Below are 25,330 nucleotides of genomic sequence, written 5' to 3' on the forward strand. Positions count from 1 at the left end.
TGCCTGCTCCTCCATCCAACTCGTTTAATCCCATACCCCCCTTGCGCCCCTACATATCGTAACAACACACAATGGCAAGCCGCTCATTCCGGATTCATCTGTTTCTGTCTTTGTACTGACCGATCAGCATCCGGCAGGCCTCTGGTGTCGCCGTGAATCCCGAATGCCTGAGCGCGTTCCAGGAGCTCAAATTGGGCAAGAAGACGAAGTACATCGTTTACACCGTTAGCAAAGACAACACCGAGATCATTGTCGAGAAGTCGTCGACGTCGTCCTCGTACGACGAGTTCATATCTGACTTGCCCGAATTTGAGTGTCGGTGGGCCGTGTACGATTTCGAGTTCGAGAAGGAGGGCGCTGGAAAGAGGAACAAGATCTGCTTCTACTCGTGGTGCGTCATATCATTTTATTTATTGTTCGACTCCTCGTCGTTGCTTTTGCCCATATATCTGCTTGTGAGTCCAATGGCAGTGGGTTACGCAGCGATGGGCGGGTGGGCAGTGGGTTTATCTGGTGAATGCTTGCTGATCTTCATGATTTCGGATCGCGTGCCCGCGTGCGCCGTCTCCTCAATCGTATCACTGCAGGTCCCCCGATGACGCCAAAGTCAAGCAGAAGATGTTGTTCGCATCCTCGAAGGACGCGCTCAGGCGCGCGCTCGTCGGCATCGCGGCTGAAATCCAGGGCACCGACTTCAGCGAGGTCGCGCACGAAAGTGGTATGTCCCCCCACTCACAACGCCTCTGCCCGACGGCGCTGAATCACTTACGTCCCTCCTCATCGATTACAGTTCTAGACAAGGTCTCCCGTGGGGCCTGATCCCACCCGATATCACTTTGATCCGCCCTCACGTCCCCATACTTTCTAGCGTTTTGCTTGCCCTAGCACGGGACTTTTTACTTGTTACTCGTTATAGCCGTTCGTCGAAGAGAAAAGAAGCTGGAGAAGAATTGTAGAATCCATCGTCGTTGGAATGTTGAACCTATTGTTGCACCATATCACTCGTGATGAATGTACGAGCCTATCTACGACTTGGATTTTGCACAACATCTGCATCATGTACAAGTTCTTGCGGCATTCTCTACGTTCAAACGTCGAGAACAAGTGGCGTTTGCGGCTCGTCAGAAGTCGTTCGGACAAACATTATTTCATTGGGATTAATGCAAGATAACACATTTTGGAGCAAGACCGCCAAACCCCATATCCCCAGCTACATCATTTAGGCCTCAAAGACAAAGCTCGCGCCGACCTGCCAAGTCATAACGATTCAGTTCTCTTATATTTTCGAAAGAATACAAATGCTTACCTTGTGTGCAGCGCCGGAAGGAGTTGCCTCGTTCAGACGCTGAGTGTCAAGCGCAAGACCGAAGGAAGCCTTGACACCGGGACGGAGGGTTTGAGTGTATCCTGAGGTACAATGTAAGAACAACAACGGTTTGAACCAAAATCTTAAGATACAGACCAAGAGCAAGGACACCAGAGTTGTTAATCTTCGCCTTGACAAACGCAGCCTGGTCGAGGACACTATACACGACCAAACAAAAGTCAGTACGTTACTGTTCCGACCGAACATGAAAGAAGGGTGGGACGTACGCCTTGGTGCCGACCTCAAGGCTGACACCCGAAGTGGTAGCCTTAGTGTCATAAATAGCCTTGGCTCCAGCCTCAACATTGGGGCTGACGCGGTGGTAGTAGCTCGCAGCGAAGGTCGACAGGTTGCTGAGACCATGGAGAGTGACAGCGTACTCGGGCGCGCTGAAGCCGACAGCACCAGCGTAGCGGGTAACCTTGCCTTCGGTGACGTTGTAAGAAGCCTCAGCACCGACGAGGAAACCATCGCGGCCGAGAACGGCATCAGCGGTGAAGGTCGGGCCCTGATAGTAACAAAAAAACAGACTCATCAGTATACTGTACAGGACATCAAAGTATGGGAGATGATGATAAGATACCTTGAACACGTCAAGGACGGCGCGAGAGTGGAGACCGGGTTGCTTGTAGGTCGCGTTGAGGAGCGCGCCCTTGGTACCCTTGTCGGGAAGAAGGGTGGTGTTGAGATCAAGCTTGAGGCCCTTGGCAATCTGGTTCTCGAGCTCGATGGTGGTGCGGAGGGCATTAGAGGTAGTCCAGGCCTGGGTGAGGGCGAGACCGTGGGGCTTGTCGGTGAACTTGGCCTCGATGTCACCGTGAATGTTGCCAGATTTTGTGTCACGGGCACCAGCAACTTTAAAGGTGACGTTGGAGGGGGTGGCGGTTTTCACCTCAAGAGAAGTGCCGTGGATGTTGTAGTCCTTGCTAAGAAGGTCGTTGGAGGACTTGCCAAGGTCCTGAAAACATAGAAGAAAATCGGAAGGGACATTTAGAAGAGGTCAGAAAAAAAGCGCAAAGAAACGCGCAACATACCTTCCATGAGGGGGGAACGGGCTGAGGGAGAGGCATGGCGTGGAGCGTAAGAGGTTGTATGGAGGAAGAAGATGGCGGTGGTGAGCTGGTCAACGGTTGTAGACGCGTCCTTTTCCCCCAACGTCGTGGGAACCCGGGTCCGAGTCTGGCCGATCCTGGTAATAAGCTATGAGCTCGGGCCGAACCGAGATGATGCTATCCCGCTGCACTCAAAGCACGTTCAAGCACACCTTCGGACACATATCTCGTCAAATAGCATCAATCCAACGTGCCTCACCTCTCAAGATGCCCATCACTTACATCTCACCAGACGTACGTTGCAGTTGCGTTTTTATGGAATTTTGGCGAGATCGCTGACGACTGGCAGGCTCACAGGAGCTCTCAGAACTCATCAAGAGCGACAAGGTTCCCCGCAAAGATTATCTCGTTGTCGATGTCCGCGACGATGACTATGTTGGCGGGAACATCAAGCATAGCCACAACTTGCCCTCCAACGAATTTCATTCTGGTGTCGATGAGCTCGTAAAACAGACGAAAGACGTCCCTACAGTCATCTTCCACTGCGCCCTCTCACAGCAGCGGTGAGTGCTAGCTCGAAATAATATCAACTTCTACTCAATGATCTCGATATCTGGTATGTGTGTGTAGTGGGCCTAAGGCTGCACGGGTACGTGTGAAAACGATTTAAGAGCTCCAATGCAGGCACTTAGTTTGAGCCCGGTCAGATATACGCAGAAACACGCGATAACCTGCAGAAAGAAGGGCAAGACAAACCTCACGATGTCCTCGTCCTCCGTGGGGGCTTCACAGAGTTTCAGGAGAAGTTTAGGGTGAGCGCACTTGGACTTCACCGCGATAAACGTCGTCAATTAATCACCTCTCAGAATGACCCTAAACTCGTCGAGAACTACGACGCGACTGTCTGGAATCCAGATGTAGACACCTGGAGTAACAAATGAGTGCCTTATCACGTTCTATCGTGAGCGGCACCTGGTGTTATAGAGCAGAGTATATGTATTACTAGAAGCTGTACATCTGTATAGTCTTTGGGCAAAGATGTCAAACCGAACGTTCTTGTGATGATAGACATCCGATTTCTAGAAGCTGCGCGTTACGACGATCCTTTGGAGTCTGCATCCTGCTTCTTAATCATGCGCTTTGGGAGTTCCTCGACAACCTGCTGTATCTTCCGCCGTTCCTGTTGTATGTTGTTTTGGCATATGGTCCTGCATGCAAGAACGTGCACCAATCGCATCGGGGATCTAATGAACAGTTCACGCGATGTCAAGTGAGCAACGCACCAGGTGCCAAGAGAGACCAGCATGAACGTTCCTACCGCCCAATTGCAAGCGGCGAACGGACCTGCACATGTCCCAAATGACGAATCAGAAAGACTTGCCACTCGGATAATCTGGCAGATACAAATTTACTCACGGACGTTAAACCCACGAATAAACCCGATGCCTACCCCACTGGCAATCCCGTTTAGCAGACTCGTTCGTGCGCACGGAATCTCGCCTATGCGAGAGACGTCATCGAACGATATTCTCTTCCTTTGCAGCGTGATTAGATGATAGTCTGCTATCGCGTCCAACACTAAAAGTATAGTGAGGTGGAGGTGGTGTAAAAGGTGCACCCACCTTAGCAGCCTCACGGACGTCGCCCCAGTAAGTTCCTGTCGTCTCTGTCTGGTACACCGGCCGTCGAGAATTAGATGACTCTACGGATTCCTCAGGGCCGGGTCCAGTGAGAGTGGAAGCTTGTGCAGACATAACCAAAGTGCCTGTAGTCAGATGGATGTGGCAAACTCCAAACTCCAGTGGCCATTGGGCTGATTCCCACGTGTCAGGAACCATGACACGCGAGTTCTCTGGCGTTTTACTACCATCCTTTTCTTCTGACACGCTCGTGTGCTCATCTAGCGATTTCTTCAGCATTTCTCGAAGAGTGTATAGCCTTAGCCAGACAGAACAGTCAGGGCCCTACCTTCCTCCCAACCGACACGGACTTAACAGACCTCAGTCTCTACGACGAAAACCCCTTAGGTGTCTCTTCCGGCTCCCTCCATACGCTATCTCTAAGATTGAGGCGGCCTTATACTATGCAGAGATTTCCCGTTCCCCTCCCAAGCTGGTCTACCGCACGCCGAAAGATCCCTTCGTCATACCTAAGGGGCCAGAAGTGTATCGTCCCTTGAAGCACCTCTGTCCAGTCTACAACCACAAGCTTTGCGATAAGCGGGAGGATGTTGGTTCCAAGGTTCGTGACCTTCTCGACAAGTAGCAGGTCTGCTTTTCGACCATCGACGTTGTCCGTTTCTGCACGGTCCCAAACCAACAAACGCCTGCTACTATCAGTCCCGTCGTGATCTGGGTTGGGGTTGTTCCCGATAGTATCGCTGGTGAGGATGCATTCCACTCAGCCAACACCATACTCGCACTCCTCAAGGACGAGGGTATTGCAGACGTCGACATCGAATTCCGAGATTCGGTGTTCAGACGCTCAGTTGGTGCAGAGCTCTACGAACCTGCCTTGGATCTAGATGCAACCAGGCATGTGATTGATCCTCTCGCCACTGCGCTTGGACTTCCTATCGCTGCAGCGAAGACGCCCCACTTGCAGGGCACTATGGGATTTTACTTTCAAGAAGGCGATAACTTTTACGGTGTTACGGCCCGCCACGTTCTCTTCCCAGCAGATGAGTATAATTCCGACTACAACCCCAGCAGGCCTCATAAAAAAGTCCTCCTCATGGGCACCAAGGCGTAGGACTACTATCTCAAGTCCGTCTAGATACAGATCGGAAACCTGGGCACTCGGGCAGAGATCCACGAGGAGTTGATTAGGAGGTTAGAGGAGTGGGTGGAGGGCGATACCCCTGCAGCTGAGAAGGCGAAGAAGGATCTGCAGAAGACTCGGGAGCTGCTGGACGAGACGACAGTCGCGATCCACGAGCTTCAGGAGCTCTACAAGCAGACGAATAAGGACTTCGGTAAGCCGAGCCAGCGTGTGATCGGCTATGTCGTCTGGTCACCTGCTATCACTGCTGGTACCGCTCCGCATGGATTCACCAAGGACGTTTGCATCGGCAAACTCGATAAAGCCAGATTTCTGCCTAACTTCAAGGGAAACGTTATTGACTTGGGTACATGCTGATCTTCTTCAATCAAGGTGTCTGATCTAACTGTTTACAATTAGGGACGGAGATCGAGGCCGCCAAGCTCGCAAACACGATGTATTCCCGCACGGACGGGCAGTCCAGCTTCAAGTACCCAGCCGAACGCCTCCTCAAGCTTGGTGCCATTCTCGCCGAGTATCACATGCGCCATCCCGACACGAAGGACCACGACCGCGAAAACTGCCTCTACGTTATTAAGTGAGGCCTTACCACCCTCACCACAATTGGTTGTGCCACTGGATCCTTCTCCTATGCGCGTGAGTACTTCACCAACCAGACTCACCGAGACTTGATTGAATGGATAATCCTCCCGTACGACAACGACTCAGGCGCGTTTTTCAAGGGCGGAGACTCCGGGTCGATGATCGCTACCGGCACGGGCGAGTTCGGTGGCCTCCTTACTGGTGGGTCTGGCAAGACGGAGTCGTCGGATACCACTTATGCGACACAGATGTTCTGGCTCTGGCCCATTATCAAGGCCAGGTTCCCCAATGCCAATACTTTTTAACTTATTCGTCTCTTTCTTCCACATTATCCTTTCGCACTCATAAATAGTGACTTAAACGTCCAGGCCTTGATTCAGTGGACTTCTAGTTTGGTTTTGTCTAGTTTTGTTTATTTCCTTTGTTCGCTCAACCCGATGGCCTTGACGTCTAGGTTCCATATGACTTGATAGGCTCACTAGACTGTCGGACATGCTCGCAACCGAGTATGTATCTACAGGTATTGCTGTGTCCTTTATTGTAGCTCGTCATGATTGTACTCTCGCAACGTCACCATGTATCACTATTCATGTCTCTCTCCACTCGTGTGTTCACCCTCGTCTTTCTGCGTCGCTCTCTCATCCTCACTTGCTCTTCGATGTCACTCATACAAACTCCACTCAGTTGTTACTACTTCTATGTCGAGTGGACGTTTTTCATCTTGTCTTGAACCGCACATGATCAGCAATTACTGAGTTAAGAATTTGATTCCTGATGTTGCGTAGCACTTCAGTTGGCATAGTCAACGTCCTTAAACTCCCATGAATCGAAGTCTTCTTAGACCTTTGCTCCTACGACTGAAGACCCTCGACTTCACTCCTGTGTACGCGCCATCGTCTGCCTATGTTTGAATGGGATGTTGACAACTTGACCCCTATGTCTCAGCAATATCGCCGTGGAGACAGATATATATTGAAGCACGATCCCCGTAAGTACTGACCAAGTCCTTTACTTATCTTTCACCCCATTGACATTCATGACTGATTTTATTTAAGGGAACAGTAGCAAACCCTAACCTACCCCAGTGGCCATTGGGCTGGTTCCACACCACGTCACGACGACTTACTCCCGCCAGGCTCGCCTCGATAATAGCACTTGTACCAAACAATGAACATCCACTCTAACGATCAGATGCTACATGATAGGATCAACCTAGGGCGGCTTGTTAAGAGGCTCGAAACATCCGTCGCACAGCCAGACTCGAACTATGTCGGTGGGCAGGAAGCATGGGTGAAGTCGCAGAGTATGTTGCAGGCATGTATGTGCGGTTCTCCAGGGGATGCATGTCAGCTCAACCCTACCTTCACTGAAGAAAATCAAGTTCGCGCGTAAATTACTGAGCAACTTGGCGTCCTTCAACGAGATGGACTTATCCTCGTGCGTTTCATACTGCTGTTGAAGTCGTCCACATCGATATTCATCATGGATCTGTAATGTGTGCAGCAAGTCTCGGCAGCGGAATGATGACCTCAGAAGAACTTTAGACCGACTGGAAAGCACTGCCGAAAGCTTGAGTGGAGTGAGTATGTCTCAAGTCGCTTGTTCAACTAACCTAATGTACCCTCTAGCGTCTGTCCACGCCTTCGCCACGCCCCTCACCCTTGCTTCCTAGCATCCCCTTACCTCTACTATCTGCTAGAGGGATTGAACAGCCTGTCACGCCTGCATCGGCCATATCAACAGATGGCGCGCCGCTCGCACCACCTCCAGAGCAGGATTTGCTGCTGAGTCCCGCTGATGATGACCCCATCGTTCTATCAGAGCCGACACTCACAAATTCCGGCAGTACTCTCTTCCTTCCCTCGTCTACTAAAGCCGCAACGACTCCATCCCCGGCATTCCTCCAGAACTCGTCGGTGATCCAGCACGAGCTCTCCGCGCAGCTCGCCCAGATGGCAGGTCAGCTGCGGCGAAATGCCGTGCACTTCTCGGAGGTGCTTGCACGGGACCAGGCCATCATGAGCGATGCGGAAGAGAAGATCGGCGCCAACTTCGACGTGATGAAGAAGGAGCGCGTGCGGCTGCGGGACCATAGAGGGAAGAGCATGGGCACGACGTGTATCACTCTGGCTAGCATCATTGCAGTCGTGATCGCCTTCATCTGGATGTTCTTCGTGATTCGTCTCACGTAGGGTTTACTATGGTTTGACTGAGACCTAAGACGCACTTTATGCATACACTTCAGGCATCTATTATTTCCAGCCGAGCAAATGTATATTTGTTAGTGAGCTGTGCTTCATCTTCGGTGGCACTTTAAGAAAGGTGAAAGGCTCTAAATGGATACTTTTTGGTGAGTCTTTCGCGTCTAAGGTGAAAATCTTCAGCCAAACCGCTGGAAGGTGAGCGCTCTCCTCGTTGCGCCGAGGTTTCCTTATGGGGTCTTTGCAGAATGTATCGCATCACACCTGTTGCAAATAGCCTCGATGGCTTGTAATAGCGCCGCATATAAGCCCACTCCAACACCACCACGACCAAGAAGTTTTGATACGTCAGTTGCACTCATGTACGCGCAAGGTTACAACATGCTTTCAAGTTGTTTTGGGCATTAAAGCGTATATGCTGAATTGCAGTTTGTTTCTTCGTCTGTCGTTCGTTTATTGTGTCCGTTCCTTGTGCCATGCATGATATCCGCTCAGGGCTTTCCTAGGCTTTCGCGTGCCTCAAGTAAACGATGCTGTCCCACTCTGCGAAGACGACCGAGGTCCATAGATCTCACAAGTTATCAGACTTTTTTCAGCTCCTGAAGGCACCCTTTGTATTCGTTCCAACTACGAAATAGGAGGAACACAAAGAACCCTATAAAATAACGATATAACATGCCCATAATAATAATAAAGTGCCCGATAGTTTACTGGTCGTCAAAAAAATTCGTTAACACTCATTCGTCATTTAATCAAGCTCGTTCAGCTCCCGGCTGGCCAGCAAGTTAAGAGCGATCAAGGAGTCAGTGCTACAAAGTAGGTGGGCCCGTCAGTCGAGGAATGCAGAAAAGTGAAGAGGTTCAACGCACTCCAGTTCACGACCGAAAAGACCCTTGATCTTCTTGATGATGGGCTCAACCGAGGACGAAGCGGCGAGACCGGCGACGGTACCCAGGATGCCCTTGCCAGTAGCGCCCAATGCGCGGGCGTCCAGGGGGGTGACGACGGAGGGTCCAGCGACAGTGAGATTGTCAATGATGTTCTTGAGCGAGACAAGTTCATCATCGTCGACCAGGCGCTTCTCGTTGGAGACAGGGGAGATGGCAGGACCAACAGAGGCGCGAAGGATGTCTTTGAGCTGGTTGATGTCGATAGTGTCGAAGGGAAGGGTCTGATCAACGTCGCGTTGCTTGTTGCCGAGAACGGCGTTTCCAGCAGCGACAGCGGCACCACCAGTGAGACCACCGATGATGCTGTTCTTGAGAACAGTAGCAATGTCGTCGGTAGCTTGCGGGAGAATCTTGCCCAAGGCGCTACCAATGCTGGCACGAGCCTCAAGCTCAGAAACTTCGCGCCTGATAGTGATATTCAGCACATCGTGTCAATAAACGTACCAAGGGAGGCTTACCTGTTGTTGCCGCCGACGGCATTTCCAGCGGCGAGGACTCCACCTGAGGCAAGACCACCTACGATGCTGTTCTTGAGGACCTTGCTGAGGCTCTCCTCAGCAGAGGGAATCAGCTTCCCCACAAGGCTGCCAAGGCCACGAGCCTCAAGCTCAGAAACTTCGCGCCTGACAGTGATATTCAGCACATCGTGTCAATAAACCGTACCAAAGGAGACGTACTTGTTGTTACCGGCAGCAGCATTTCCAGCGGCGAGGACTCCACCTGAGGCAAGACCGCCTACAATGCTGTTCTTGAGGACCTTGCTGAGGCTCTCCTCAGCAGAGGGAATCAGCTTCCCCACAAGGCTGCCAAGGCCACGAGCCTCGAGCTCCTCAAGCGTGCGCTTGTTGGTCTTGCTTCCGTCACCAAGGAAATGGGCGAGAGCAGCGACGGCGCCACTGGTGACAGCGCCGGTGCCGAGCTCCTTTGCGATAGTACCAAGAGAAAGCTTACGAGCTTCGATGTCACCGTCACCGGACTCACTGTGGGACAGGCAAGGATGAGCAGGCGGGAGATGTCAAATTAAAGCTGAGAGCCCACTTTTGAAGAGCCTCCATAAGCTCTGCGACATCCTCGGCACTGACGTCGCGACGGCTGGAAGACGAGTCACCACCGACGAAGTGGTTCAAGGCGGAGAGAGCTCCACCACTGAGGGCACCAAGACCAAGTTCCTTGACGATCGAGCCAAGGCCCAACTTGCGAGCATCGAGTTCCTCTGCACGAGCATGAGCCTTAGTTTGACTATAAGAAATAAGCAGACATGTGAGACAAGGCCCACGGATAGCTAAGAACAAGAGACATACGAGATGGGAACCGCGATCGCGGGGGAAGCGGCCGCGACGAACAGAAGAGCAGCGATCAAAGAAGAAGAGTGCATTTTGACAAGAATGATTCGAATAAAGGATTCAGATGAATGAGACGAATGTAATTGGGGAGATTAAGATTAATTTGGGCGCGAAAGCAAAGAGTGACTCGTTAGGGAATAAAAAGTAAATGGCTGTCGGAAAGGCATGATCAACATCACAAGCGAAAGGAGGAGACAAGGGAGATGACTCACCAACCAGTACCAAATGAATGCGAAGGGAGCAGGAGCTGAGGAATTCAGGTGAAGTTGACCCCCTCTTTATACTACGCGCGAGGAAATCAAAAACGTACCCTTTCCAATTTGGCTAGCCGGTGTCTTCCGTCCTTGGTGATAGTTGATGATGGGCTATGATGGGTGCATCAGAAACCAGACCCTGGTGGATTTCAAAACGTAGATATCACAGCAACTTGCAAATCGATGATCAGCGGGTCGCAACAGGTCGCAACAGGTCGCAATCCATCAAGATTTCGATGACCTTCCATCACTTACAAGTCGAAGTGCCTAGCAAACTTTTCCCGAAGCCGAGTCCCTCAAATCCTCAGCCGCCTGTACATTTCTCTATCGGATGGTTATGTTTAGCTATATGACATTTTTCTGGACAAGTCAAATCAGGGACATCATAGGACAGCAAAAAGAGCAGAAAGGCCTGGTGAGAGCAGTGTGAGAGCACTGAGAGAGACTAGAGAAAGACCGTCGCGTTGGCGCCGATTGCACGTGACATCGGGAGTGGGCAAAATCCAGCGTAATTAAATACCCGAAGAATTGATTGCGACAGTACAGTACTTACATTTGCATCTATGTAGACAGGACCCCTGAAAATAGGTGGGTAGGACACAGGCAGAATGTTGGCAAATACCAAAAAAATTTCGGACAAAAAATTCAAATTTGACCTAAAATCCCCGGATTTGCCTGTGGTTTTGAGCCTTTTCCGCCCAAAATGGCCGGATGCGAGTGGATGTGAACATCAGGCATTCCGAGGGCTCAAAATTGGTCGGATGCTAAGATCTGGCCTTCATATTGTAATTTTTTGATTGCTAGGATCAGGCCTTCCGAGACCATCATTTCGTTAGAATTTACTTGAAAATGAACTATAGAAGCTTTCAAACTCGAGTCCAATGTGAGAATACCATTCACAAACCCATCCTGCGAGCCCTTGTCGCTAGCAGCATCATCCTGATTCCTTAAAAAATTGGTGCACTCCTATTGGAGCACTACTGAGTATTTTAGGCAAAGCAGTCAATGACAGCAGTGTTTGGGCTCGCAAAGAGCTTTCAAAAAGGGAATGCGTGCGCTCAAGATGATTACTAATAAGAAGCACCAGTCACATGATAGCAACGGCACGCTGCGAAGTAGCACTGAAGCCGCGCAGCGCCATCAGTGCATACGTCTTCGAGGACCTCATTCAAAAATGCTCTCGCTTGTAATCGAACTTTGTATTCTGGAGAAAATCTACGCAACCGCCCGGCCATTTTTTCCGCTCAGCCATGGAGCAAACCTTCCGGTCGGGCCCAGCATCAGGTCCTGATGAACAGCGACCCCAAACGTCCGGAAGTCCACTCAGGCCTACCTCCAGCTACCTCCGCGGACAGGCATTTTTGTCCAGATTCGACTGAGCCTTTTCGCCCTATTTTCCCAAATTTTCGTCCGGATAAGGGTTGTGCCCTACCCACCTATTTTCAGGGGTCCTATGCGGTAGACCCATTTGCTATGGTTGTGGCAGGACAAATCCATCGTGGTTTCACTCATGACTGGTGACCAGTTGCCGAAGCAACCACAAGGATCAATGCATCATGCATCATGATCCCGAGTTTTCTGCCGACTCCATTTGAGGTGGGCCAGAATGTTTGATAGTATTATAGCTCCCCCCTTCTTCGCACACTCGTGTTCAACTTAGTTCAAGTGGAACAATTGATTGCAGCACAAGACGCAACAGAGACATGCATTGGTGAATATTTCCGAACGACAGTACACTCAAACAGAATCATACTGGGCAGTGTGCTTAATGGTCTTCTGCCGCCTGCTTAGGTTGCTGACCCTGTGCATCGCGAATCAACTCAGCACGCGATCTCCACGACTCTCCGTCCGTTAAAGATTTCAAATTTGGACGCACCTGTTTGCTCTTCTCCCTGGCGTCCCCCAAGTCCGTCGGGCCCGATGCACCCTCACCCTGCACTGTCCCCGTCTTCGCACCCCCCTCAGACTTGTCAACCTGCTCCCATTCGCTCTCCGCGTCAGACGTCTGCCCAGGTGCGCCATTATCGTACGGGGTGGAAGACTCGGCGGGGACAGATCCCGTCGCCTCCGCTTGAATGGCTTCCTTGGGAGAGTCGTCGGTCTGTATTTTTTCCAATAAATGGGGGTGAGCGCAACTCAATGTGAGAAAACCAACTTCAGGCGAACGATGTTCAGAGGATGACGTACAACAGCGCGCACGATAGACTCTTTGATTTCTTCGACGGGGACGGCGGTGCCCTCATCGTCTTTCACAACCTCTCCCGAGGCTGCCTACGTGCCCACGTTAAAATGATGCAATTGGCCTGACGATAAGTATCCCAAATGCGCAAACGCACCTCTGGCGCGGGCTCTGGCTCTGACTCCGCCTTTTGCGAGACGACAGTCTCGTCGGGAGTGTGCGGTTCACCATGACCTGATGCAGCATGCGCTTGATGAGGCGCCGCCTTGGAATACGGCGACAGGAGGTACAGTATCTACATCCGGCGTTATGTTGGCAAGTACACTCGGAATAGAAGAGGAGCCACGTAGCATACCGTAGGAATGAATACAACGCCCGAAGCGATCTGTGTGCGCATGAATCAAAACATAGACAGAATTAGATCGCATATTTATGAGCAACTATTTGGAGATGCACCATCCAAGGAGTGTCACTGCTTGAGCTGCCGTGCTCGTGCGCACCAGAGCTGGACATTCCCCGGCGAGCGGCGGCATGCCCAGACTGCTGAAATGCTGGACGCGATGCCGAACGCAATGCGGTAGCGAAAGTGCGGCGACTGATGCGCGAGGCCATGCTGCTTTTTGCGGAGGATGAAGGATTGAAAATGGGAGGGAGGCCAAGGAGGATGAGCGAATGCCGACTGAAGTTCTCTTACGGAAGAGACCGGTGATGCCGATGTCATTTTTACTTCCGGTGCGCCGTCATAGGCTGTCGAGTCCAAGTCGACCATCGTTGTGCAGTAGCTTCGTCCAAACTCCACAGCTCAACTTCTTCCTCGGCATTTTCAATCAAATGCATCATGCTTCAATCTCTTTATAGAGGCTTTCTTCCTATGAGTCAAAGTTATGACGCAATACCGACTGGCAGCTAGAGGGAGGACAAAGGCGTAAGAGTCGTGCTTCAGGCGAGTTTTTGAACCTATTGCGTCTGTAGACCAGCTCGAATTGCTCATTATACCGAACTGCACAAAATGTCACTCGCTATTCCCTATCCTCGACGGCGTCCATCTAACAATCCTCTTTTGGAATTGTCGGATGAGCATATCGCCCCTTGAGACCTGGCAACAGTTTCAGTTTTGGAAACTGTGATGAGCTCGAGATTCTTGAAGACTCTTGGACTTCGGCATTATTGAACCTGATGTGTATCCATGAAAGCACCGTCGCAGAGGAGAAATGGGGCTGAGCGGCCTCGTTTCGAGCGCTATTCGACCGAAGGTCGCTGTTCGCAATATGTCCCATCGGGTCCCGCCAGATGACGCAGTAATGACGCCCTGCCATGACGATCCGAGGCCTGGGCAGTCAGGTTCAAGATGTTCAAAGCAGATTGTCTTAAGTTTTTCCGATGCATATGGCTTGCCATGCTGTGCATAATCACGCTCAAGGGTTGAGGCTGTACGAGGCTTGACGGCGGCCGTGAACATACGGTGAAGTGCCTGTGGTTCTGCTACCCTCGTCGAAGTCTTAAGAATATGTCGTACATGTCCAGCATCCTCGTGCTCGCCTTAGCTTATCTACGAAAATCACAGGACAACATTTCTCACGATTGGCTATTTTGCCTCAAACGACATTGTCAACCTGCTACTGCACGCGCTCAACCTTGTTCGATCACGATGCGTAAAATCACTGCCTAAAAGATGCATGGATCTTGAGTGCGGCAGCCGATTGACCATGTTTTCGTCCCTGAAAAGACTCGTTGTCTCGTGCTGCAATCTCTTACGACCTGGACTGAGTATGAAGCGAGTCTTGGCATTATGTTTTTCAATGGACAGCTCTCGCAAATGGGTTTCCAGTAATCGCAGACCGATGATCGTCATGCGAGGAGCTAGAAGGAGTCAGTTTCCAAAAGTGAGCAACCTTGCACCTATGCCTACGCAGCGACAATGACTAGCGTTCGATCTAGCTGACGCACCCTTACAGTAATAGGCAGCATTATTGCATTGACCATTCACGTCGGCGGCGAAGTAAACATCATACATAGCTCTTGCGTGATGTTCATGGACGGCCACTCCTTTGCTCAATGAATCATGGAGCCTGACAATTCTCAATTCAACACAAAATTATTGAGATTCTTCCGCCCGATGCGTCGCAGTCGTCTTGTGGCCGCACGTCTTGCGCATGACTTCCCCTCAATGGTTCAAGCGGTCAAGCAGGACCTTGCACAAATGGGGAATACGTATCGAATGGTCATCACTAGATTTCCCTCACCGCCTCAATGCCTCGAAGGACTTCGATTTATTCCGACTGATGGCCCACAAAGTAAGGGGACGCATATATATAGGCATGACTTGTGCTGCATTCAATCAAGTTCTTCAGGCGTCTCGTCTCACACCGTTCCGTTGCAATGCATTTCTCCATCGCATCTGTTATCGTCGCCCTCCCCTTCCTGGTCAATGCCTCGCCGCTCGTCGGTACCCCTCTCGTTGGCACTGCCATCCCCATCGCGAAGCACTCCAATCTTCGGCGTGCTGATGGGTCCGTGAACACCACGGCTTTGCAGGCACAAATCAACCGCTCCGTCTTGTGTGTATAGTTTCGCGTTTCCCCCTTCCGTGCATCTCAGTGCGACTTGACACTTACATACACTTGATTGGCAGCAAAATTGAGAAGGGGTTCTCGGCATACAAAAAGAACATTGGTTTAAACCATCCCTTAGCATCTGCGATTCAGAAAAAGGTCAAACGGGCAGGAAGAGGCGTGCCTCTCACAAATGACCGATCTCAAGTTTGGTATGGTTCTATCTCTGTCGGAGTCCCCGCACAGACGTACACAGGTCGGTGATCTGTCGCTTCTTTCCACTGTCTGACTGCGTCTTATGATATCATGGACGAGACAGTGGAGTTCGACACCGGCAGCAGCGACCTCATTCTTCCAGGTCCATCCTGTGATACTAATTGCGGCGCGCACGCAAGATACGCTCCTGGCTCGAGCTCAACGTCTGTCAATCTGGGGAAGACATTCACGTGGGATACCGGTAATAGCTCGTCTATCAGCGGCCAACAGTATACGGACACCGTTTCAGTTGCTGGGTTGAATGTACGTTCTTCTCAGACTCTCGTTCTCGCATATTTAGACAGCCGCACCATACAGGCAACATCGCAGGCACTTGGTGCTGCAATGGCATATCCTCTCAGCGAGGAATCTCCTGCCGACGGAGTATTAGGCATGGCATTCCAGGCCATATCCGATTTGAATGCCAGTCCCGTGTTCCAGACGCTCATTTCCCAGAGCCAGATGACGATGCCTGTGTTCAGCTTTAAGTTGGCACATGATAACTCAGAGCTGTTCCTGGGAGGTATCAACAGTCAACTGGTAAAAGGTCCTCTCACTTACGTTGAGGTTACAGCAGAGGTACGCTTGACATATTTTAGTTAAAGATTGAGAAGCTGATGTATCTTGCGCTTGGTTTAGGGATACTGGCAATGTCAGCTGGACTCTCTAACAGTGGACAACACAGAAGTGGTCACATCCATCGAGGTGATCATAGACACTGGCAGCACATCGATCATTGGCGACCCCGACAACGTCGCGGCTGTGTACAGTAGCATTGCTGGCGCTCAGTCAGCACCTCAGTACGGTGAAGGCGTCTACACGAGTAAGCTCACTCTTACAGGCAACTATCAGGAAAGGCTCGCTGATTGTATGTCACCGATTGTGCATAGTTCCCTGTGATTTCAACTCAACCATCGCCCTCAAGTTCGGCAGATACTTCAATATTGACCCCAGAACATTCAACCTAGGACCTGTTGCTCTAGGCTCCTCGACTTGCATTGGAGGCATCGCCTCAAACTCAGCCCTCACCAATCGTAAGCATCATCCCTAGTATCAAGATATAGATGCATCCTCATGATATTCAATAGAATTCTGGATCCTCGGTGACGTGTTCCTACAAAACGTGTATACTGTTTTCGATTCAAGTTACCCAAAAATTGGCTTTGCGCACCTCGCATGATGAAAATGTGGGATGCGGCTATGCATCCCGGCTTCGTCGTTTTCTTTCCGTTGAGAGGGATTACTATGGGGATTGTCTTGATTAGTGCGAACCCTACTGTTAGTAGGGTATGCCTATGTACCTGTTATGTTTGAACTACATACTTATATCGAATGTACTATTTCCGTGTACTTGACGCGTGTTTGAACCGAAATCTCGAGAAGAGTGACAGGTCCTATAGTGACTTGCTGGGCGTGTGATCATGATGACATCCAAAACGGCTTGGTGCCGCCACTCAGCACACCAAAGCTACATTTAAACCACCTTGTCCGCCACTGTACGCAAACATCTTGCTACACATGTCGCAAGATCCATTACAGAGTCTTCAACGCCTTCTTAGACTTGCATCGCCTGCGGAGCAATCTGCAAATCAAGACGGATCTGTTCCTGGCCAAGAACCCTCTACCAGCCTGAAACGGAGGGCTTCATTGACTTTCGAGGGTATGGAGGACGACAGCAGGAAGAGAGTGAAGGAAAGCGCGCCATTCGATGAAGGCATTTCTCCCGAGAAAGAACAGCCCGTCATTATATCTGGCCAGGCTCTTGCAGATGACCTCGAGCAGGAGCTCCAGTGCGGGTGTTGCTCCGCACTCTTGTATAGACCCGTAATCGTGAGCCCATGTCAGCATTATTTCTGTGGGAGGTGAGTAATATATCATATACGTCCGTATTCCTTCAATTCAATAGTGGTTTTAGTTGCTGCGCGTTGTGGGTTCGGGTGAGTTATCGCCTGCTGCTATACCATGTCCGTAGCCGCGCCTGCTGCATTGCATCCTGCCTTACGGAAGTGTGAGCTGACTGAGACACGAATCGTCGTCCCAAATGAGCTCGTTCAGCTGGCCGCTATGCGTCGCTGTATCTACCATACCGTCAACTTCATCACAGTTGGTTACTATCGTGTGACTGACCTTTCGATGTGCATTAGAACGGTGGGACGAATTGTCCAGCATGCAGAGGTGCATCGACAACTGTATCTCCATCTCGTCCGCTCCAAGTTATGGTCGACGTTCTCTTACGCGCCGATCCATCGCGAGGTCGATCCCAGAGCGAAAAGCAACAAGCAGACGAAATCTATCGGCCTGGTCAATCGTTCAGGGTAAGATACTGCTCTCATATCTTATAATTTATCTGACGATCAATTATCACAGATCCCGTCTCCTCGAGAAGTATCACCTGAGCCGACTATTCCTCAAACTGTCGAATTTGCGCGTCCATGTCCCCACTGTCTGCCCGGAAATCGATACGGCTGGAGATGCAGTCAGCCAATCCCTGATCCCGCTACGGATCCCGACAACGCATGGCACGTCGATGACGGCTCTCCTCCCGGTCACGGATACTGTGGCAATTGGTGACATTTTTTCTGAGGCTTTGTGAACGCTAAGTCTGAATCTACATCTGTCATTGCTAGCGAGAATCTCTTGGCTCTGCGAGCACCAACGACCACTAAATGTGACATGTGCCAAGTGTCATTTTGCGGCATCGGCGTTCAAGGACGGTGTATTGCAGCTTCGCTGATGTCCCAACATCCGCATGGGATGTCAGACATCGGAGACCTCATCCAGTCTGCCGAAGTATACGAATGTTTTGACGGGAATACCGTCGAGGTAGACATTATGCTGGACTACCTGACAGCTAACCGTATTACGCCAAGGTATATTTATCGCGAGGTTCGTAGTTTTGTCTAGATGTCTATCGTGTCGTGACAATAATTTTCTATACCAACTTAGATAATCGAGCATATCCAGTCGCAACCTCGCAAATTCGTGCCATTGATCGAACTGGACCTCTTCGCCGACGTCCATAGTGTTGCGGCCGGTATAGACCCCGGCGCTGACGGTCCGCGCGAGCGGATCTGCAGGCTATGTGCGACGGAGGTTCTACTCTGGGGACTCAAGGACTGGTGGATTCGTGAGCGGAAGAAAGGGTTCCTTGATGAGAGCGTAACAATTAGGAAGGATTGTCCCGATGGCAGTAGCTGTCATCATCAGGGTGAACACGGTCAGTGCCTCTATCCTCACTGGCATCTGAACCTTGCTTACACTGTGTTTCTGTATAGCACATGCGAAAGAGTGTACGTTCTCCCCATAAAAATAGCCCTCATCCATCTTCTCATCATTTTTATTGCAGTTAACCACATCATCCATCCACCAGAGCCACAACCGCAAGATGTTGCCCATGATCACCCCGAGCGACGAGACCCTGTATCAATACCGACGCAACCTGATCATGTCGCTCACACACAACCTGAACAGCCCCCACAGACTCAGCCCGATACCTCGTCGCATCTTTCGATGGGTAACTCCGAGGCGGATGTCGCAGCTGTGCTGTTGGGAATCGATGCTGCGCCCCCGCCCGCATCAGATGACGGCTTCGAGCATCTACAAGGCTATCCGGACCCCGTTGAACCGCTCTTCTGAGAACAAGAGGACGTGGATTGCATCACCATCTCTCGTTGATTGCCATTGCATATGGCTGATATCATTCATCATCTGTATACGCCCTCATGACACGTTATGTACGAATTTTCCTTCTTCATCAATCGACTTGTCTCGGATATGCCTTCCATGTTTTGACGTTATTCGACTATCACACTCTGCGAGAGAAAAATCCCAACATTAGACCTGTAATTTGTGTCAACTGAGACAAGATAAAGAATGGTCAACTACGTATATCAAAAGAGTGTGCGAAATGCGAACGAAGGAACGATGAAATAAAGATTTCTAGATCGTCCAGATAGCGGCTACAGACAATAGTGAAGATATAAATAGAAGCTCCGGTGGAAAGAACACACAACATGGACGAGGACAAACAGGAGGCTACGACGTCAGCCCGTCAGGACAACCGCGTACTAAAACAATAACAACAGCAGCAGCCCGAGAATAAAAAAGAGTACACTGTTCCCCTAGGAGATCAAACCGCTGTACATGCCGCTCTCTTCCTCCCATGCAGATGCCTTCCTTTTCTTCTCGTCGGATTTATTAGTGTACACTGACACGTTGTCACTCTTCTTCTTCTCAGACTTGGCCTTGAGCTCTTCTGCCAGTCGTTCTAGTCTCGCCCGAGACTCGGCCTCCTTGCGTTTCTTCGCCTCGGCCTTACGGTTCTTCTCCTCAGCCTTGCGCATTTTCTCCTCCTCCTTGGAGTCCTTGGACGATACACTCGCTCGACTCGACGCCTTCGAAGGTTTGTCTGACCCTGCTCCCGAACGTCCCCCAAAGAAACGTGAAATCGAGGGGCTGGAGTTACCAGATTTTGTCGTCGGTGAAGACAACTGAGGTTCTGGGGTGGGCAGATAATTACGCTGAGACGACGGCGCTGTGATTGTCTCGACGGGCGAGCGTGATTGGATGCGGAGGTTCTCGATATTGGGAGTGTGAGTGTGAATCCATGCAGAGCTATGAGGTATCGTCGGCTCTACGTAATATAGCGGTGAGTCCAACTCTCGATCGAGGTCTGGGCGGGCGAATTGCAGCTGATGCTTGCTCTCCACTGAGCTCGTAGACGTGCGTCGATTGTTGTAGTAATTGTTGTCAAGCTCGTCGATGACGGCGAGATTAGGACCGGTCATCTGGGGGCTGACGACGTGCGGATTGGCAGAGTGGAAATCGATGACATGTGACATCGCGAACGAGGGGCTATGTGGCGGAGAGCTGAGGTACGATGTGTTTGTGCTACGTGTGGTAGAGCTGGTAAGGGAGCTGCGCGAGGTCGAAGAGAGCAGAGATGGCGTATCGCTGTCTCTATATGGTCTATGGGGTCGAGAATTATATGGCGAGTAGAAGGAGCTTGGTGAAAGGAAATTGCGCCCAGACTGGTCGTCGAGATGATCGGATTCCGAGCTAGAAGACGATAGCATCAATGGCGGTGGGGATAACCGAGGAGGTAACGGCATTGCATGTGTGTCGAGGTGGAGATGGCTTCTCTCTCTGCGGGATTGCTGTGGTGGAGATGGAACAAACGAATCAATGATTGGATCCACCTGCTCATCAGCAGGAGCGAAATCTTGTTCTCGATGTTCGGCCATGTCTGCGCCAAGCTCTAGTTCTTCTAAAGCAGGCGCGAGAAGATCTCCCATCTCCGCCAACTCGGAATCGGTTCCTAGTGACACGATGCTCATCGTTCGATTTTGATGGCCTCGCTTCAGCCATAGCGGAACGGCCGAAACGGGCGGCGCCAAACTTTGAGGGAGCGACATTTCATCTACACCAACGTTTATTTAATCTTACGAGGTCATAGCAGAAGCGAGTACCCTACCGTAATGGGCAGTCTGACCTTTCTGTGCTAAACCTACAGTCCTTGAACCGGACGGCTGCTGCATCCACGCGTCCGACATGCCTCGCGGACGCGCGGTAGAAGGAACATCACTGGGGCCTCCCCCGCCACCACTACTACCAGTACTTTCGGATGGTCTGCTAGAACCACCGCCGTTATTGTCCTGCCTTGATCGTGCCGACGGACGCCGTTGGTTATAGACCTGAGATGGAGGTTTAGTACATCAACGAAGCGATCGAAAGTATCAGTTTCACCATGACCGTTTTGAGCGCCCTGTATCGGGTCAATGCGTCAGTAATCGCCACCTCGTTTGAAAATAGAGCTTACCGAATTTGTAAACTTCGACAACTGCAGAGGGTAGCTACTTCATAAACACCCACTGACGTCGCATTCGACAATGCTCGGTGCATGGCATGCTTGACAAGAGTTTGCAGGTGAGGAATGTTGTAATTGGTCGCCAACACCAACAGAGCGCTGAGCACAGCGGGTGCATGTTGCAAGGGCGTGAGCAAGGATAAGGAATAAAAGTACTGCACCAAAGCTAAGGTGATGGGGTATGGTTCAGAGAGAAGTAGCGTGCGCGGCGACAGACGAGGATCAGGTCTAGGTTCCTGGTCTGCTGCGGGGGGTATTTCAGGTTTAGGAATATTATGGGAAGACATAGGTAAAGTGTCAAGAGCCTTGGTTGCAGCCTGAAGGAAGATCTGACGCTGTTCCTTGAACCAAGGCCAACGGTCTTCGAGTACTTTCCGGGAACACTTGACCCTCCGATCGTCGTCGCATACGATCTCGAAGTCAGCAAGGACGCCCTCTTCGAGAGCTACTAACCCCATCTCCTGCATGCGTATATCCAACTCCAAGCGCGGGGGTTGGTAGATACCGAATGCCTCCAAATCAATGACCGCAACGTGATCCCAACTGAGCAGTCGACGGTTGTAATCGTCAACGAGATTGCCGTGTCGATTACCGAAGATAAGAAACTTGTTAGCTTCCGCCCACAAGCAGCTTCGGAACCAGGATCCAGTAGCGAGCGTGCTTCCCGGGTCAACGCGTGTCCATACCATAGTGATTAGACACAACGCCCAAACAGAGAAGGACTGGTAGGTGTGCGCAAGGTAGGTGCCCGCTATGATCAAATGCGTTCCCAGGATAGCCCCAGTCGGGAAGCGAAGGCCGGGAGGAAATGAAGACCCGGTCATCGCAGAAGACTTGTCGGCGATACTGAAGTCGTTATCCGGGAGTGGAGTGAAGACTTCGAGTTCGCGTTTGACGTCTGTAAACTATTGAAAATATCTGGTGAGTAGCGACGCTAACAAATAGATGTTGGAACGCACGTTGTAGTTGCTATACAGAAATACATCGTTGGGGAACTCGTCGGTAGCCTGTGCCGAGTATGGAAGGTGGGTGAACGATTCTGAGGAAGTGTAAGCGGTTGGAGAGGGTGGTGGCCTGGTGGTGTCCGTTCGAAAGGTAAGCTTCGATGGGCCCGCACCCGAAGAGTTTCTCAGCTCCTCTTGAGGAAGTCGAACCCGGTGAGTGGCAGAAACGGCGACGCTACGATAGGTACCACAGTGACGAGGGTAGCTACGTTTCTGCACCCATTCCCTCAAATTGAGGTCGTATACGTAGACATCGTCCAACCAAACGTTTGTGAGATCTTGACCTCCGATAATGAAGAGACGATCACCAGACACGGAGGACAGATGGGCATAACGCGCTTTTGGGATCGGAGTGTTGGCTCCTTCGGGCGCCTTGTGTGACCATGTGGAAGGCATCCATCTCCGTGTCGAAAGGTCGTACAAGCGGACATCATTAAGGACGCAGAGATCCTCGGGACTTTCAGCGTCCGGTCTAACGCCCATGCCGCCGAAAATGATGAGATACTGGTTCCCTGATCAGGAGGTGAATTCGTTAGCGGATCGAATGGCCCAAGTTTACGTGATTACATACAGGTATCTGCGGAGTGAAAATACCGTGGCCCCGGGGTATCTTCGTCTTGGGTAGAAGTGATTTTCTCCCAATGCAACATCTCCAAGTCAAACACGAATAAATCCGCAACCATTTTGCGCTCTGTCACCAGCCGACCACCCTGCAAATGAGTACCGTTCAGAACAGAGACACACGGATTCGAGGTGTAAATGATGAGACTGACAAATAGATACATCTTCGAGCCGACGACAGTCGTTGACGCACCCTGGATGCAAGAACGGTTACGCTATAATATGCGCCGAAGAACACAGGTGCTCACCACCAGTTTTGGAGGCACGTCCCCGGTTGTCTTCCGACAGAATGTGGTGAGATCGGAGACAGAGTGCATCTTGAAGGTTGGCGCGCCGGGAGGGCTGCTCCGTCTACGCTATGAACGACGAGGAGAGGAGCGAAGAGGTGAGACGAGGGGAGAAATATACAGCGTTAAGTAATATCATGGGCGGGTATACATACAACTCCTGGGCGGGGCTTCAATTCCGGCCAAATCTCAGATCCGAAACACCGTCTCTCCGGCCTTTCCCGGCCGGTTTCTCCAGGTCTCCTTCTGCTATGTACGTCGACGGATAGTTTTGTATAAATATCGGCAATATGGGCCCATGGCGACTGGAAATCTTGTTCTCTTCCCCGGATCGATGATTCCCCCAATGACCGTTTGTCTGCACCCATGAGTCGCCGCTCGGCTTTCTGCCTTCAATGCTAGCCCCGATGTACCGGGTGTGATTCTCCTCTTGAGGGCGTACTCGAAGGTGCATAAACGGACTCTGGCCCTGCGACTTCTCAAGCTATCAGAAATGTAGCAAATGTGCTCGTCTATGCCGTGATGCCCTCATTTTTATCCTCTTGACCACCCGCGTATCAACTTCCTGTGACTTCTGTCTTACTTCGTTCTCACAGGGTATCCCGACTCTTTCCACGGCGCCCATCCGGTCAACTATCACCATTCACAGAATTCTTCAATGCACTCGTGTAGTCCGCACAGACGTCTTTTAGTGACAAATCTTCTGTTGTAACCTTCCACTTGCGCGCTAATCTTTTCCGCACACCGCTGGAAGCGCATCCACAGCGTTCATCCGCCTTGTCCCCCTCATCTTGGGCCTGAGATTCTCACTCATTGGGCACTCTGGCATTCCATCATTCTTTGTACGGCATCGAACCTGGTAAGGCTGCAGCCGCATTGAAGCAGAGCGTCAGCACAGGGCAGGTCGTACCTGGCACCCATGGCCAGACTTCGAGATAGGCACACGCAGTGAGCGGTATCCGATCGACGGACTTGTCTCTTACAGATCCAGAAACAGGCTTAAACGCCAAAAACCCCGCCGTTACAACTTCTCCAGAACGCGTCTCGCGGCGAATCTTCTCGTGTACGCACTCTTACGCTCTCAGGCAAATCAGCTCAGACCATCGCTGGACGCTTGGACACACGAGCTTGCCAGCCGCCGCCGCTAGAGCCCCCATTTCCGGTTACTGGCCGGCGGCTCCGAGACAGATCGCGGTGGTCTTTCCCGGCAGCACGGCGCAACCCACCCTGCGACGAGCGATCGCAGACAGTCGGCCAGTGAGATTCCGTGAGATCTTCCTGCTACTTGCGGCCAACTGCGGCGCGCTCGGCGTCCTGTCATGCAGGTGCGGCCATTTCTTGACAAAATTTTACTATCTTCTCAGATTGCCCTGGCCTGGGGAGAAGGGCTCGATCCTTAATATTTAATATGATGGGTGGTTTCAAGGGTTTATAAATGCGCTCAGCATTCTAATGTTCTAGATACAAGGCGGAGAAGAGGAACTGAACATTTTGAGCGCCGAGCGAGTTATGGTAGTGTCTGATATGGCCCTGCAGACTTCTACAGAGTGAATCTGATAGCTGACGATGATATCCATATGCAGATTTGCTCTTGCGGTGCGCTAGAAGAAACTGCTGATTGGGGGCCAATTTTCGAAGCTTGGCATAGAATTCGGTCTAACAGAGAATATTTCAAACGGGTGGATGGCCCGATGACGGGTATGCCCAACGCACTTCATTGTGGGACTGCAGGCAATGAACGCAACCCCAACACATGTACTACACATGTCCGCAAATGAGGAAGAGACGTGGGCATAGTGTGCGCATCCGCTCAGAGGTTGGATGCCTGGCTAGTGGAACGACGGTCACCAGCCAAGATATAATCGTCGTCGCAACCGGTCTGGCAGCAGGTTTTTGCTCGCATGCCCAGAGTCGGCCTCGCCGGGTATCCTCAACGAGGCCATTTAGATCAAGTCGTCCAGATCACTCCAGGCAATTTTGATCGGTCCAATCCTCCGACAGTCGTGTATCAGCGTGTATCCCCAGGATCCTCAGGGG

The 25,330-nt window shown here is 51.2% G+C and overlaps 11 protein-coding genes across 11 annotated transcripts; 6 read left to right on the forward strand and 5 right to left on the reverse strand.

Moving 5' to 3' along the window:
- Window positions 1–18: 18 nt before the first annotated feature.
- Window positions 19–995, forward strand: HETIRDRAFT_383987 (uncharacterized protein). The gene is made up of 4 exons (XM_009547959.1): window positions 19–74; window positions 138–391; window positions 588–718; window positions 791–995. The coding sequence occupies exons 1-4, from the start codon at window positions 72–74 to the stop codon at window positions 817–819; spliced, it is 417 nt and encodes a 138-aa protein (XP_009546254.1). The 5' UTR covers window positions 19–71; the 3' UTR covers window positions 820–995.
- A 134-nt stretch (window positions 996–1,129) lies between these two features.
- HETIRDRAFT_143221 (mitochondrial porin) lies at window positions 1,130–2,487 on the reverse strand. The gene is made up of 6 exons (XM_009547960.1): window positions 2,401–2,487; window positions 1,950–2,324; window positions 1,594–1,874; window positions 1,463–1,524; window positions 1,307–1,407; window positions 1,130–1,249 (listed from the first exon to the last, which is right to left on the reverse strand). The coding sequence occupies exons 1-6, from the start codon at window positions 2,434–2,436 to the stop codon at window positions 1,220–1,222; spliced, it is 885 nt and encodes a 294-aa protein (XP_009546255.1). The 5' UTR covers window positions 2,437–2,487; the 3' UTR covers window positions 1,130–1,219.
- Window positions 2,488–2,685: 198 nt separating this feature from the next.
- HETIRDRAFT_417717 (uncharacterized protein) lies at window positions 2,686–3,359 on the forward strand (the record flags this gene model as incomplete). The annotated part of the gene is made up of 5 exons (XM_009547961.1): window positions 2,686–2,712; window positions 2,776–2,981; window positions 3,049–3,067; window positions 3,126–3,230; window positions 3,285–3,359. The coding sequence occupies 5 exons, from the start codon at window positions 2,686–2,688 to the stop codon at window positions 3,357–3,359; spliced, it is 432 nt and encodes a 143-aa protein (XP_009546256.1).
- A 152-nt stretch (window positions 3,360–3,511) lies between these two features.
- Window positions 3,512–3,922, reverse strand: HETIRDRAFT_317487 (uncharacterized protein; the record flags this gene model as incomplete). Its single annotated transcript, XM_009547962.1, has 3 exons — window positions 3,512–3,626; window positions 3,702–3,762; window positions 3,835–3,922. Coding segments are annotated over 3 exons (264 nt in total), but the record flags the coding sequence as incomplete, so codon positions are not given.
- Window positions 3,923–4,254: 332 nt separating this feature from the next.
- On the forward strand, window positions 4,255–6,086 carry HETIRDRAFT_104941 (uncharacterized protein; the record flags this gene model as incomplete). The annotated part of the gene is made up of 5 exons (XM_009547963.1): window positions 4,255–4,659; window positions 4,687–5,142; window positions 5,194–5,545; window positions 5,599–5,768; window positions 5,841–6,086. The coding sequence occupies 5 exons, from the start codon at window positions 4,255–4,257 to the stop codon at window positions 6,084–6,086; spliced, it is 1,629 nt and encodes a 542-aa protein (XP_009546258.1).
- Window positions 6,087–6,920: 834 nt separating this feature from the next.
- On the forward strand, window positions 6,921–8,073 carry HETIRDRAFT_439985 (uncharacterized protein). Its single transcript, XM_009547964.1, has 4 exons — window positions 6,921–7,095; window positions 7,154–7,218; window positions 7,285–7,360; window positions 7,410–8,073. Exons 1-4 carry the CDS (start codon window positions 6,949–6,951, stop codon window positions 7,971–7,973), a joined length of 852 nt encoding a protein of 283 aa, XP_009546259.1. The 5' UTR covers window positions 6,921–6,948; the 3' UTR covers window positions 7,974–8,073.
- Window positions 8,074–8,730: 657 nt separating this feature from the next.
- On the reverse strand, window positions 8,731–10,307 carry HETIRDRAFT_426980 (uncharacterized protein; the record flags this gene model as incomplete). Its single annotated transcript, XM_009547965.1, has 6 exons — window positions 8,731–8,791; window positions 8,852–9,337; window positions 9,391–9,555; window positions 9,610–9,912; window positions 9,971–10,171; window positions 10,234–10,307. The coding sequence occupies 6 exons, from the start codon at window positions 10,305–10,307 to the stop codon at window positions 8,731–8,733; spliced, it is 1,290 nt and encodes a 429-aa protein (XP_009546260.1).
- Window positions 10,308–12,209: 1,902 nt separating this feature from the next.
- HETIRDRAFT_409475 (uncharacterized protein) lies at window positions 12,210–13,365 on the reverse strand. Its single transcript, XM_009547966.1, has 6 exons — window positions 13,165–13,365; window positions 13,064–13,093; window positions 12,866–13,003; window positions 12,717–12,800; window positions 12,406–12,630; window positions 12,210–12,330 (listed from the first exon to the last, which is right to left on the reverse strand). Exons 1-6 carry the CDS (start codon window positions 13,318–13,320, stop codon window positions 12,295–12,297), a joined length of 669 nt encoding a protein of 222 aa, XP_009546261.1. The 5' UTR covers window positions 13,321–13,365; the 3' UTR covers window positions 12,210–12,294.
- A 1,722-nt stretch (window positions 13,366–15,087) lies between these two features.
- On the forward strand, window positions 15,088–16,695 carry HETIRDRAFT_173308 (aspartic peptidase; the record flags this gene model as incomplete). The annotated part of the gene is made up of 7 exons (XM_009547967.1): window positions 15,088–15,266; window positions 15,341–15,516; window positions 15,580–15,779; window positions 15,834–16,094; window positions 16,155–16,338; window positions 16,406–16,549; window positions 16,604–16,695. The coding sequence occupies 7 exons, from the start codon at window positions 15,088–15,090 to the stop codon at window positions 16,693–16,695; spliced, it is 1,236 nt and encodes a 411-aa protein (XP_009546262.1).
- A 338-nt stretch (window positions 16,696–17,033) lies between these two features.
- On the forward strand, window positions 17,034–19,311 carry HETIRDRAFT_434141 (uncharacterized protein; the record flags this gene model as incomplete). Its single annotated transcript, XM_009547968.1, has 9 exons — window positions 17,034–17,055; window positions 17,131–17,377; window positions 17,431–17,452; window positions 17,660–17,830; window positions 17,883–18,082; window positions 18,143–18,401; window positions 18,462–18,732; window positions 18,791–18,805; window positions 18,862–19,311. The coding sequence occupies 9 exons, from the start codon at window positions 17,034–17,036 to the stop codon at window positions 19,149–19,151; spliced, it is 1,497 nt and encodes a 498-aa protein (XP_009546263.1). The 3' UTR covers window positions 19,152–19,311.
- Window positions 19,312–20,818: 1,507 nt separating this feature from the next.
- On the reverse strand, window positions 20,819–23,386 carry HETIRDRAFT_384000 (uncharacterized protein; the record flags this gene model as incomplete). The annotated part of the gene is made up of 8 exons (XM_009547969.1): window positions 23,255–23,386; window positions 23,159–23,200; window positions 22,957–23,095; window positions 22,341–22,897; window positions 21,334–22,286; window positions 21,261–21,279; window positions 21,007–21,208; window positions 20,819–20,934 (listed from the first exon to the last, which is right to left on the reverse strand). Coding segments are annotated over exons 1-8 (2,097 nt in total), but the record flags the coding sequence as incomplete, so codon positions are not given.
- Between the last annotated feature and the right edge of the window lie 1,944 nt (window positions 23,387–25,330).

The sequence above is a fragment of the Heterobasidion irregulare genome (genome assembly GCF_000320585.1).
Source record: "Heterobasidion irregulare TC 32-1 unplaced genomic scaffold scaffold_05, whole genome shotgun sequence".
Lineage (NCBI taxonomy): Eukaryota > Fungi > Basidiomycota > Agaricomycetes > Russulales > Bondarzewiaceae > Heterobasidion > Heterobasidion irregulare.